We start from the raw sequence: 13224 nt of genomic DNA on the forward strand, positions 1-13224 counted from the left end.
GTTTTCAGACTGGGAGGGCAGAGAGTTACTGGAAAGAAGTGGGAGCGCGGGGGTGACCAGAGGAAAATTAAGAAGATGATTTATGTGGAGAAAATAAACAAAACCGACTTCTCTGATTCTGTTTTACTGACTTTTATTTTTTTTTACACTAAAATGTGCTCCAATTCCTTTCTAATAATTTTATTTCTTCTACTATTTTACTAAACTTACATATATAAACTCTTAATGCAGCTTTATTGTTCAAATACACTCTTGTGAAGCACATTAAGTTTTTTTCTTTTACAGTCAGAAATATTCTTAAGAAATGAAAGGTGTGGGAAAAATACCTCATTTTCATTGGCAAATAAATTATCACCAGATTATAACTGATGCAGCTCTTTTCTAAAAGTGAAAAACCTTTAGATTTTCCACCTTTTTCTAATGATTTGGGGGACAGATTTGTTACATAACGCCCCAAATGCAGTTTTGCAAGCACAAATAAGATGTAATTTTTAAACAACTGGCTGTTCACTTGGTTAAATGTCTGTCACAGAAAGTTGACCAACAACGGGTTCAACATTATCCGGTCAACTCCTAAGATATTTGATTAGCTTTTTTCTTTCTTTATTTTGAAACTAATAAAAGAGAATGTGTGGGAAATTAGATGCAATATCAAAATATATATATATTTTTTACAGTAAATAAAACCTCACCTTTTCGCTTTCTGCCCTCCACAGTACGGACATCTTTGTGTTCCTGCTCAGTACGAGGGCTGGAGGACTTGGCATCAACCTGACCGCTGCGGACACGGTGAGCTCCACATTTCGGCGATTACTGGCACTTCAACTATTTGAATTAGAAGAATTGTGTAAAAGGCTAACTTGTTCTTGTCTTTAGGTGATCTTCTACGACAGCGACTGGAACCCCACGGTGGACCAGCAGGCCATGGACCGGGCTCACCGCCTGGGTCAGACCAAGCAGGTGACCGTCTACCGCCTCATCTGTCAGGGCACCATCGAAGAGAGGATCCTGCAACGCGCCAAGGAGAAGAGCGAGGTCCTTAAACTTCCTACAAAAGGCTAAAATAAGATTTGACTGCACACAGTGTCTGCGGAGATGAGCTAATCTCAGGTGAGATTCATGTTTTCAGATCCAAAGGGTGGTCATCTCCGGAGGCAACTTCAAACCGGACACGCTGAAGCCCAAAGAGGTGGTCAGTCTGCTTCTGGACGACGACGAGCTGGAGAAGAAACGTGAGCGCACGCCTTTCAGTGCAAAAGTATCGCTGGGAGAGCTGTTGGGATGGAAGGGAGATAAACACAACGTGTCTCTTCCGGCAGTGCGTCAAAGACAGGAGGAAAAGAGGCAGCAGGAGGAGAGCAGCAAGGTGAAGGAGAGGAAGAGGAAGAGGGAGAAGTACGCAGAGAAGGTATCGGCACAATGATAAAACCACACAATGTAGAAGGAGATGTTCAAGGTCTGAATTTGTGTGGAAAGAAAATAACAAATGGAAGATACTGATTTCTCCAGGCTCCTTCTGCCGCAGCCATCCAATCACCTGCTTCAGGTTTTGTGGTCCTTCAAAATGCTTGAATTTCAATTTGGTGTTCTCAAGGTTTGGAAAAGGCGTCAGTTCTGTCCTTGAAAGTGCTTTTTGTTCAGACCGCACAGTTTTGACCTGTGTAACTGAAATATGTCTTATATTTTATCTGTTAAACAAAGTTATTAAAATTATTTTCTTTTGTTAGATTAGTGTTTTGTTCTCAAATCAGTCAGGTGCACAGGTGAGTGAGAGAGAGACATTTCAAAACATAAAACTTTCTTACCTTTCAAATTTACATTGTCTTTGTAGAATACAATAACGAGACATTATTAATAGTGATAAATTATATTACATAATAGGGAATTGAAACTGTTGTCTTTAGTTCATTTGCATTGTTTTTATCCCCGAAGTGTGCTACTGTACAGTTTTGAATACTTGCCTTGAAAATGCTTGAAAAGTGCTTGAATTTCACTGTGGGAAAAGTGTGTGAACTCTGCCGCTTCCCCATATCCATCCTTCCTCCTACTGCGTTTTTCTGCAGTTTCCATATTTAAAACCCGACCACTATACAAATCCCCATCGTGAACTCATGATAAACTTTGATATCTGTCTAGAAGTGTCCTCAAAAAGGAGTCTGGAGAAGTCGAAAGTAAAACAAAAGTCTAAATGAATCCTGACAAATCCACCATATTCATCTTCTGCTCTCCTCTTTCTAGCAGAAGAAGAACGAGGAGTCGGAGAACAAGAGGAAGAAGGAGATGAACCTGGTGATCTCCCACGCGCCCTCGGCCGATAACTCCAACCTGTCCGCAGACGGGGACGACTCGTTCATCAGCGTGGAGATGGACTCGGCCATGCCCAGTCCGTTCAGCGAGGTGAGGCGGTTTGGGACTCACAGATTTAGAGGGTTTGTTGAAATCTTGTTCAACAACGAGGCGATAAATAGATTAAATAAGTGCGTCATCTAGAGTCTGGAGTCTTGGCTGCCTTTTACTAGCTTTATCTCCTGCTGTGCAACATGATGCTTCAGATTTTATTTGCATTTTGAAACTTCTTTCTTTCTTTCTTTTTTATATTTCTGTTTATTTGTTACAATTTCTCCCTCATTTTTTAATCGACTCTTGCTCTCTTTATTAAACACTCCTGTCGCGCCTTTTGCTTCCTTTCCTTTCCTTCTCCTCGTCGCCCTTTTGCACTACCGACCCGGTTCCCGATCCACTCCCTCACCCCGCCGTGGTTCTGACCCCCAGCCTGTGTGTGTGTCTGTGTGTGCTTCTGTGCGTGGCCAGATCTCTCTGAGCAGCGAGCTGCAGCCCGGCTCTCTGCCGCCGGACGCCGACGCCGACGAAAGCAGCAGCGACATGCTGGTCATCGTGGACGATCCCGTCTCGTCGGCGCCGCAGTCTCGCGCCACCAACTCCCCCGCCTCCGTGACCGGATCGGTTTCTGACAACATGAACGGTGAGGAATCAAAATACGGCGTGCTTGCCGTACGAATTTAGGGTTTTGCTGTTCCTAAATCTTTCCTCTGTGGGAGTTTTAAACCGTGCACTACAGAAACACTTATTGAGTGCGAGTAGAAAGCTTAATATTTAACAAACCTTCTACCACGAGGGCCAAAAACATCAAGTTGAAAGAACGCAAGGGCCACAAAAAAAAAAAATCTATTTTTTAGAGATGTATCTGCTCAATAATGATCTAAATGTGCAAGATTAGATTAAAATGAACAAAATAGTCAGATTTTAGTCGGACAAGAATCTCTGAATCATTTGTGACACAGAACACAAATTCATGTATTTTGCCATCTCATAGCCAAACATTTCAAATCCACATTTTTGGAGTAAACTGATGCATGTTTTCCAAATATTTTTCCTAAAAAAAACAAAAACAAATCAAGGCTCAAAAAAAAAAAAAAAAAAAAAAAGCATTCCTCCAGCATGATGCTGCCACCACCATGTTCCATTTTGTGCTCATTTGTCGAGAACATCTTTCCTCTGTGTAATAATTACTGCTCCCCCAACAGAGTTTCTGCTGTCTTTCCTGGTCTTCATAATTCTGTTCGTTCACCATGAGATTAAATCACGATCTGGTGGACTTCTTATGAAAAAGGTGATTTCTGAAGGCTGCCGGTTGCCCTGGATACAAACGGTTATTGGAGTAAAGGAGGCTGAATATAAAAGTCACAACTTACTTTTCTGATTTAAAAAGTAAAAAAAAAGAAAACAAACTGTGAATAATTTCCAGTCTGATTCACATCCTGCACCAGAATTTAGAAAGGACTTAAAGGGCCAGAAGCCAGAACCTCTAGGGTTTCTTTACTTATCTTTTTTATTTATAAATGCAAGTATTGCATTAGGTGTGGTTCTTCATATAAAACTCATGACTCCACACCAAGTGAATTATATTAATATTTAGGTATTTTTATAAATAGAATCAATACGGAAGTATTTGAAAATTATGAAGTTACAGTTCATTTTTGGTTGGAACAACATGAAGCTTCTTCTCAGAAGAAGCATTAAACCTACCATGCATCAAATCAGACCTGCTTATGTTTAGGACTACCTGTTAATGTACTATAATTCACATTAGCAGAAGCTTTTTTCTGTAGTAGATATGGCACCAAAACTGGCTCTAGCCCAGGAGCCCAGATCCTTGTAAGTCCGGCCCTGGCCACAAGTTTGCAGTAATTTGTGTTGGTCTAAGAAAAACATTTGGAAGACATTAAAAAAAAACAAAAAACGTTTCCATTTTGACGCTCCACTTATGCCCTTTAATACTTTTATTTTTTCATAGAGATAGATAGAGATTTACTGTCTTCATTTACTCTGAAAATGGGAAATAAATGATGGATCTGCCTCCATATCCACACTTTGGACTTGCTGCCGTCAGCGGGGCGTCACTGAAACCCACACTGGATTTCTTTTAGCCGTGCTAAGAGACTCCTGTCTGTAAGATAATTGATGCCCGCTGATTATCAGGCCTCATGTTATTGGAGGGAAGTTGATGCCTTCAGAGAGCCGATGATGGCTTAATGAAGGGTCTGAGAGACCTGTCACGAATGGAGGATCTGCTGGCCAACTTGGACATATAAGGGAAATGACAGAGACGAGCGACTTTTAAGCAAGAATGCAGTGAAAGAAAGGAAAATGTTCACGCATGCCTTGCTGCTGGTGATATTACAGGCTGTATAGCACAGCAAATGGAGCGAATCATTCAAATAAATTAGACCACCAGTGTGATGTGGGCAGTGGGAGAAGAAGAGAGGAGAAGCTGACCCTGGAGTAGATGCATTGCCACTGAGCCAAGCACTGGATCCGATTTTGCAAGCAGTATGGAAAATGGAGAGTAATATTTTTGCTTGAGTCTGTATTTATGGCAATTATAAGATGATTAATGTTTTAAAGTTCTTTAATGCCGTAAAATTACCGCAGTATGTTTAGCAAAGTGAGTCAAAGCCAAGTCAAGCAGCAACTCTCATACATTATGTATGGGATTTCTATGTGATCTGATTGTAAAATGGTAAAGACAGGCCTTTTATAGAAACGACACGTCTATGAAGTTGATGATTTTATTATTCTTACGAGGTTTCATATGCTGTCTTCAAAATTTGGGGGGAAAAAAGGAAGAAATTATGGAAGAAAGGTTGAATTTCCAGACTTTACTCTTTTATTTTATTACTTAAAAGATAAAAATCTAGTTTTCTGAAAAGAAAAATAGGATTGATACTTAAACAGCGTCATTTATCTTAATATTTAACCCACTGCAAATGGAATATTAACTATTAATATTTGAGTTGCTGTCAGAGAACTTACAGATAAAGGCACGTGTGTTCAAAAATAAATAAGGAACATTTTCCTGCTTTTTTGGCCTCTAGTTTGAAACTAACCCCGTAGTTGAAAATGTTGAAATTAAAAGTATTACTACTTTTTATATTTGTTAAATCCATATTAGGTGATGATCTCCTACAGATTTTGTAAAAGACACTTTCTCCAGTGACAAAGTTAAAAGTTCACTTCCACATTTTGTCATTTCATACTTCAGTGTCAGAATATCTGGAAATCCTAGCGTGGAAAAGCATTTTGAAATGGAGAACTTTGCTGGAAACCAGTATTAGAAGATAAACGAAGCTCTTTTTTTTGTTGTTTTTTTCTTTCTCTCTTCGTCTTTAGGTGTTTCAGCCTCCGACTCGATCAGCCCAGGCAGAGGCCGGTCCGGTCGGAGTCGCGGGCGGCCCAAAGGATCCGGAGGAGCCGCCAAGTCCGGAGGGAAGGGCCGAGGCCGGAAGTCAACAGCTGGGAGTGCGGCGGCCATGGCGGGGGCGAAGGCTGGGGCGGCAGCTGCCTCAGCAGCAGCTTATGCTGCTTACGGATACAGTGTTTCCAAAGGTTGGTCTGTACGGCAACACGATTTGCTATTAAATGCGGCTCTTAATTTGAAAACTGTGCCACTGACCGAACTGATGCTTGTTTGTTTATGTAACTTTTGAAACTGATCCATAACCTAACTTGTTCCTGAAGCGTATTTTACACAGTTTTACTCTTAAAACTTTAAATCCAGATTTGTTTGACTTTCTTTCGTTAAATGATGAATTATTCTGGATTAAAATGGTTTCTAAACTCTGCGGACCAAGTGGTGTTGCATGACAACAAAAATCATTTTAAATGGGATCTTTAGGCACTTTGATAATAATGCCACATTTCTCCCAGTTTTATATGAAGATCATCTATAAAAACCAACAATCATTTTTCTTCCACTTCGGGACAAGTAAAAGACATTAAAGTTTGTTACGATGGAAAGGTTTGAGTAGAGCAATTTTGTCCCCACTGCTACAAAATAACGTTTGTGTAGAGCTGCGAAACAAGATAGATTTCATAAATTATGTACTTAATAAAATGTTTCATTTTGAAAGCTAAGAAAGTTCAACTTTTTTTTCTAAATCAGATTTTTAAACCAAATGAATCATTTCACTTTTACATAGAAAGAAAACAACTCCAGCTGAGTGAGTCCTTTCCGTATAAAATGAAAATTAGGAAAAATAGGTCGTCCACTTTTTGATATAAAGCACATAGTTTGAATATAAAAAATATTCTTGAAAGCTTTGTACCCTTGGTGCCTTTCTGTTGTAGATATTCTTTGTCGTTATTGCATAAGAAGATACAGAAGAGCTGCTAAAATCCCTCTGTTTCCTTTAGAATTCAAATTATTTCATTGGTTTTCTAAGGGCCAGTTTGGAGGGGCCGGAGAGCCACATGTGGCTCTGGAGCCGCAGGTTGCAGACCTCTGCTCTACGGCAATCTTTGCTGTTGTTGCAAAATAATCTGATGCTGCTGAAACTGTTATCTTTGACCGCCTGCGGTCTTAGCGCTACTTGTAAAAACAGTTTTTCTTTCGACGCCGCTCCTTTTGTGTTTACGCCCGTGCCACTGGACCACCGTGCTGCCCCAGGCGTCTCATTGTTTCCTTCTTGGGTCGTGATTTTTTTTTTTACGAGCAAACTCCCCGTTTCACATTAATTGAGCTAACAAACAAACACTGAAGATCCCGTGACCTTTTCGGTTTGCCTCGTAGAAAACATTCCCCTGGATAGTGAAAGAACGTCTTTGTGAATTAATAGTGGAAACTGTGCACTAAAACTGTTACTAGGCTGTAACTAGTTAGTTTTTTTTTTTTTTTTTTTTTACAAGCAGAGTAACAATGTGTTTTCTGTTCTTCTGTTCAGCCGGCCTCTCCGCTGCCGGCCCCCTGCAGCCCTCCCTGGCGCGACTGGCCACAGGCCCCGCCTTCAAACTCAGCAGAAGCTCCTCCCCCCTCGCCAAAGGAGCGCCCTCCGGCCACAGCTCCCACTCGCAGCTGTCCCACGGCCACCACCACAGCAGCCACGGCGCATCCAGGAAGGGCAAGGGCCCCGGCGGCCCCGGGACTCGATGATGAAGGCACAGACTGGTTCCTGACCTGCTGCTCACTGTGAACCCCACTGACGCTTTATGCCTACGCTCATAAAGAGAGTGCAGTATTTACTACCCATTTTGTGGAAGACAACGCTCTGCCTTTTTTGGCTCAGAAACCGAACACACACACACACACACACACACACACACACACACACACACACACACACACACACACCCGCATATCAGTCTGATGGTTGGTCTTTTTTCCTTGTTCCAGTTTTGTTTCGATGTATATTAGTTAGCCGAGGCTCGGGCTGTTTTTGTTGCCGTTACAACGAGAGCGCTTCCAAGTGCTTGTGGAGGCCAATCAGAAGCCACAACAGGGGGGGTTCTTCAATTATTTTTTTCTTCTCTCTTTGACAAGTTATTGATGAACTTCTGTCACTGAGCCACGTCTTCCATTTTTTGGGTGTTAACTAGTATCATAGATGTGCACTAGGTTATTTAATTGTTCTGTAGATATCTACGCTCAGTTCGAAGCTATGGAGGAATCTGAATTTCTAACGTCGACCCCCTCACCCCCTGCCGTCCCTCCCCAAGTAGATCTACAGCTTTTCTACTAAAGCCGTTATTTTTCTAACAGAAGATTTAAGTAGATGAGCTAACATGGCGATAGAAAACCTTTTCAACTACGCTTTTCCAGTATTCCCAAATCAACGTGAAAATATTTTTGTCCAAAAGAAGAATAGTGTAAAGAAATTTAAAAGATATATATTTCAAATGGAAGTGTGCTGGTTGACTCAGCCCTGCTGCTAACAATTAAAATACTGATTCAGATTATTTGGTTGTTTGCTATTTTAAGTTATTACTTTTTTTCTTTTTTTGCATTTACAATGGGGAGTTTATATTAATTGTGATGGAAATCACATGTACAACTGTAAAATGTGAAATTCAGTCGCTGTTTTTACTTTTCATTATATTTCTGTGACGACCTGTTTGTGGATTTCTCATGCGTTTTAGAATAAAAAAACAGAAGGTTCACGTTGAGTGTCCCGACCTGAGCACTACATTCGTTCTGGGGTTTTTGTTTTCCTGTTTATATTGTGATGAAAACTGAAAGTTCTATATTTGATGTACATAAAGATGGGCCGTGGCTCTTTTCTCTCATTCGCCTGTTTTATTTTTATAGATTGGGTACATGTGAAGAAATGGATCGGCTGTTTTACTCCGCGGAGGTGTGAGGTGAAAAATAAAGGTGCTTTAATTTGAACCTTTTCTGTCGTGTGACCGCTTCTGATTTTTCATCCCTCAATGTTATGTCCAAAGAAATTTAAAAAAAAGAAAAAATATACAGTTGATATCAGATGTTTAAGTATTATACACAAATAAAATGTCCTCTCTGACAGTGAATCAAACTTTTACTGTTTGAGGGTAGAGTTGTCAAAATTATTTCTGTTCACTAAAGGCCAGAATTATGTGAGAGAATTATTTCTTACGTTCTTCAAGCTGACAATTTAAACATATGAAACACATCAGCTATCAATCCACAAGTATATAGCAATGGTTTGCTGAAGTTTTGGCCCATTCCTCCTGACAGAACTGCTATAGCTAAGTCCTTTTTGAAGGCAGAACCTGCTTGGACACATCTTTTTTTATATGTACATATCTACTTCCGGGAATCTGTTATTTTTAGAGAACAACCATTTCATGTCTATTTCCACGTTTCAAAACAAAGAAACTTTTGCAAAAAGATGTATATCCATCATCTTATGTGTTGATATTTGCACATAGTTTCCAGCCTAATGCTGACAGAAATGGATCTGAATGAATGTTGCTGGTAAATCTACAGCAATTATTCAACGGGAAAAACTGCTAAAAGCGACATATCTGTAATTATAAACTTTGTTTATAATTTTTAGTCAGTTAATGAGAGCCATTTTATGTAGAAGGGCCAAAGACCCACTTGTGGCTCCAGTGGCAGAGGTCACAGACCCCTGATTTATTGTGAACCCATTTTTGGCCAAGCTTTCACTTATGCTTTGATAAATTGAGTTATTGCTCCAATATTTTCACATGATATTTTATGTACTGTAGAGAACAGCGCTATATCCAAGTGCATTTTTATGCATTAAAAAATGCATAAAATAGATGCAATACAAGTTTGACTCCTAAAGCAAAGTTGAATAAACCATGGTGTGGATCCCCCACTCCAAATCTGCAAGGCTTACAGTATTAAATTAGGGGAAATTTGGGGAGTTTCAATGCTATTGCCTAATCCAATTCACTGGGGTTTAAATAATTTTATGTCGAGACTCAGTCAAGCTCTTCAGAACCCTCCATCAACAGATCAAGCTTGTAAACACAGGATTTCCAGGTCTGGGTTTACTCCCGGCCACTTACACAAACCGGAGCACCTAAACTTAGACTTAGACTGACTTTATTGTCATTTTGCATGCACAGGGTGTATACAGAACGAAATTTCGTTGCATACGGCTCAGGACAATGTTTTGAGCTTTCAATGTTGTGAGGTTACTCCAGAATAAAATAAAATACAGTATAAAATATGAATATAAATCTAAATATAAAATATAAAGAGACTACTTGAATGGTGTCCAAAGTACAAGCTGCCCCGGTCAGTTTGGGAGTGTCCAACCCTGTTACATGTATTCCTGGGGTCACACACACACACACAATACACAACCCAGTCAAATCCAGACCATGATTTAAAAGGATTTGTTCCAGGCTTTACCTTGTGTTTCTAAAGCAAAATTGGTTAGACCGCCACAGGTCAGTGGGGTTAAATGAACAGTTTGGTATAATAGATGCTGCTTATCCAACCCTGCACAATAAAGAGCCTTTGCTTTTCTTTTCCAGATTTTTATTAGTATTTTGACATAAAACTGGATGGAAGTTGCTTCACAAACACATCACAGCCATCTAGTGAGTTTTGTTTACAGTAAACATTTTCTGGTACCTTAATGAACTGGACGGCTTCAGAACTGGGGAAAAAATGAACTGCGTTCTAAGCCAAACCACATAATGCTTACAGTTGAGTAATTGCACATGTCTTAGTGATTTACCGACAGACTTCCCTTCGGTTACTCTGGTGGCGTTCAAATTCAAATACTAGCATGTCTGAACCTACAAAAAATAACTGAACTGACATGACAGGTTACAGCTTTCGAGAGTTTGGCATCCTAAGCTAATGAAAAAAAGAAAAAAAAAAAAGAAAGGGGGTATGAGCTACTGAGCTGCTAACAGATAAGACACCACAGTCAGAGCGGCCGTCTCGATAGCAAACAGGTGGTGATCCTCCACGTGAGGGCAGCTGCTCCTCATGAACTCCGCCAGCCGGAGCAGGTACTCCAGGTTGTGGCCGGTCTTCCCTCTGCACACGGCGATCTGGGCGCCGATCTCCTCCGGACTGGCCGGCCCCAGGTAGAGGGGGTTGTCGGTGGTGGCGATGTACACCAGCGCCTGAACGGGAGACCGGTCCTCTCCGTGCGGGAAGAAATCCACCATCTTGGTGATGTAGCCGCCACGGACCGTCTCTCTGACGTTGAGGTACTTGAGGGACTCCTCCAGCTGTGAGCCCGACACCTCGAAAGCCACACCCCAAGTGGTTGCCTGAGGGGGAAACAGAAAAAAAAAAAAAAAATGGAGAGAAAGTCAGCTTTGGTGTCGGTGGGGGAAAGTCCCACGCAGCTTCAGAAGTTCCACTTACATCATAGTCTTCGATCAACGTCACCACTCTTCCGGGCTGAGGAGAGGAATACAAATGGGTTACAAAAATGAAATCATTCTTTAAGACAATAGCAGTTATAGTGCCAATTTTATTTAAAATTTCTGGAAATTATCTAATGACCGCAACTAAGCGCTTCACGGACCACAATGGGGGCCCCGAGCCAATCTTTAGAAACCATAGTCTCGACGCCAAACAGGTCAAGCATCTAAACCCGTCTTTCAAACTCACCGACTCATCATTCCCGCGATGGAAGTTGTCTCCATGCCAGAAACGCCTCTTGTAGCCGTCAATGTAACCGACCTCGCTCCTCTTGTACTTGAAGTCCGGCTTCCATACCAGCGACCCGTACCCGAAGATCCACAGGCTGCTCTTCCCTGCGATGATGTCTTGAGGTTTCATGCTGATCGGTAGTGTTGACGTTCAAATGGAATCGATGGGATTTTTAAAGAAGTCAGCTGTGAGGTGACTAGCTGGTGGTTAGCGTTAGCTTCCTCCGGTCCAGTAGGAGAGGTACCGGTTGGCTCGCAGGGATACCGCGTCCGGTATTGGAGCCCAACTGCTTGGCAGTTGCGAAGATGGAGTTTCGGGGTTGGTTTTGCCTTGCACTGTGCATCGCCATTGCATTAGAGTTGCCGCATTATGCCTTAAAAATCCATGGCAGCCGCTTGGGCCTTGTGGCTCGATGCGAAGGGGGAAAAAAAACGACAAAATTGTTTGGCCAGCCGCTGCGCCGGCCTGTGAAGGTGTTAGCTTAAGAGAAATTAATGTATAGACCGAGGTTTTAGCGTTGTAACCGTTCTAAATACGCCGCTGGTTGCCGCGTTCCCCCCTGCGGAGATGTTTGTCAAGCCTGACGCATTTCCTCGATAAGATGGCGAGGTGACGTTCGAGAATTTATACTGTACTGGCAAATGTAGGCGGAGCCTCACTATGCTTTCGACCAATGATATACATGCAATCTTTCTTTCCTGCCCTTTTTAGCCAAACAATTTTCGGTGCGCTGCAGTAAGGCGGGACTTAGAGCTACACTCGACATATGATTAGTTCATATTCCAGTTATGACGTAGTTTCATTTTACACTCTGATTTGTCACTGAACTTTCACTCTAATGTACCCAGTTTTTGATTGGTCCGTGTTGTTAGTCTTTTTACTTGATCTGGCTGATGCAACTTAACTAAGCATTTCAGATCTCTTGAAGCAAGCCAGTAACATCAGACGTTGCATCGTATCTTTATTTATATTTATATATATTCACTTTATTAATGATGTGAATGTACTATTTCAAAGCCTCGTGTTTTTCTGTAAATTCTGTGAACTGACCTTTGAAGGATCAAACTGAATTTAATTTAGTTGCAGTTGTCACAATTAAAACATGTAAATAACTTTCCTTTTCAGTAAAGTTAAAGAAAGTACAAGTGGTTATGATTAGGTTGATGGGAGTTTAATCAGAGCCTTATATGGATGTTTACATTAGGCTGAATCATATAGGAACTGTAATGCGGTTTCACGGCTCAAGTATCCAAGAGTTGGATAAAGATCAACCTTCCTTTCATACCACACCAAGTGTTTATACACATAAATATCTGGTGACATTTCGGGTATTTGTTCAGTCCAGCAGAGGGTCACCATGACACACTCAATGGAATATGTGTGGCAATCCACTGGGTCAGAATGCAGTAAACAGGAAATTTGTTTTAGTTTTCTATACACACACATGAGCAGGTTCTGTTTATCCAAAGATGTTGGGTAATTCTTCTATTTTTTTGTTCATGTAGAATACCCATCTGGAATAAGAAATCTTTCTAAAATAAAATTAGATAAAAGAAAAACTGACTTCTTTTCAACCGGTGGCCACCATGGAGGACACACTGGATGAGGAGATGACCGAACAGCTGTAGGGTTTGTTCAAAACATACCAAGATACCTCCCTCTACCGTCAGATCTTAAATACAGCGAACAGTACAAGCTCATCTCTGCTCAATAAATAGGTGGCAAATAAATAGGTGGCATTATCTGTTTAATAAGAGGCCAGTCAAGTGTATCATGTCCTCATAGATCCAGTCCAG

General features: G+C 41.1%; 2 protein-coding genes across 5 annotated transcripts in view; one reads left to right on the forward strand and one right to left on the reverse strand.

Annotated features, from left to right (window-relative positions):
* Window positions 1-8745, forward strand: part of ino80 (INO80 complex ATPase subunit) — a 43678-nt gene extending 34933 nt beyond the window's left edge. For 3 of the 4 annotated variants that reach the window (XM_028040476.1, XM_028040478.1, XM_028040479.1), the window contains exons 30-37: window positions 717-789; window positions 877-1035; window positions 1130-1232; window positions 1320-1408; window positions 2239-2397; window positions 2812-2983; window positions 5692-5907; window positions 7242-8745. In XM_028040476.1, coding sequence (XP_027896277.1) covers window positions 717-789; window positions 877-1035; window positions 1130-1232; window positions 1320-1408; window positions 2239-2397; window positions 2812-2983; window positions 5692-5907; window positions 7242-7450 — 1180 coding nt within the window. In that variant the 3' untranslated portion in view covers window positions 7451-8745. The remainder of the gene's footprint in view (window positions 1-716; window positions 790-876; window positions 1036-1129; window positions 1233-1319; window positions 1409-2238; window positions 2398-2811; window positions 2984-5691; window positions 5908-7241) is intronic. The other variant, XM_028040477.1, reaches the window with a different exon arrangement.
* Window positions 8746-10274: 1529 nt separating this feature from the next.
* On the reverse strand, window positions 10275-12038 carry chac1 (ChaC, cation transport regulator homolog 1 (E. coli)). The gene is made up of 3 exons (XM_028040699.1): window positions 11387-12038; window positions 11138-11173; window positions 10275-11040 (listed from the first exon to the last, which is right to left on the reverse strand). Exons 1-3 carry the CDS (start codon window positions 11555-11557, stop codon window positions 10657-10659), a joined length of 591 nt encoding a protein of 196 aa, XP_027896500.1. The 5' UTR covers window positions 11558-12038; the 3' UTR covers window positions 10275-10656.
* Between the last annotated feature and the right edge of the window lie 1186 nt (window positions 12039-13224).

The sequence above is a fragment of the Xiphophorus couchianus genome, chromosome 15 (genome assembly GCF_001444195.1).
Source record: "Xiphophorus couchianus chromosome 15, X_couchianus-1.0, whole genome shotgun sequence".
Taxonomy (NCBI): domain Eukaryota; kingdom Metazoa; phylum Chordata; class Actinopteri; order Cyprinodontiformes; family Poeciliidae; genus Xiphophorus; species Xiphophorus couchianus.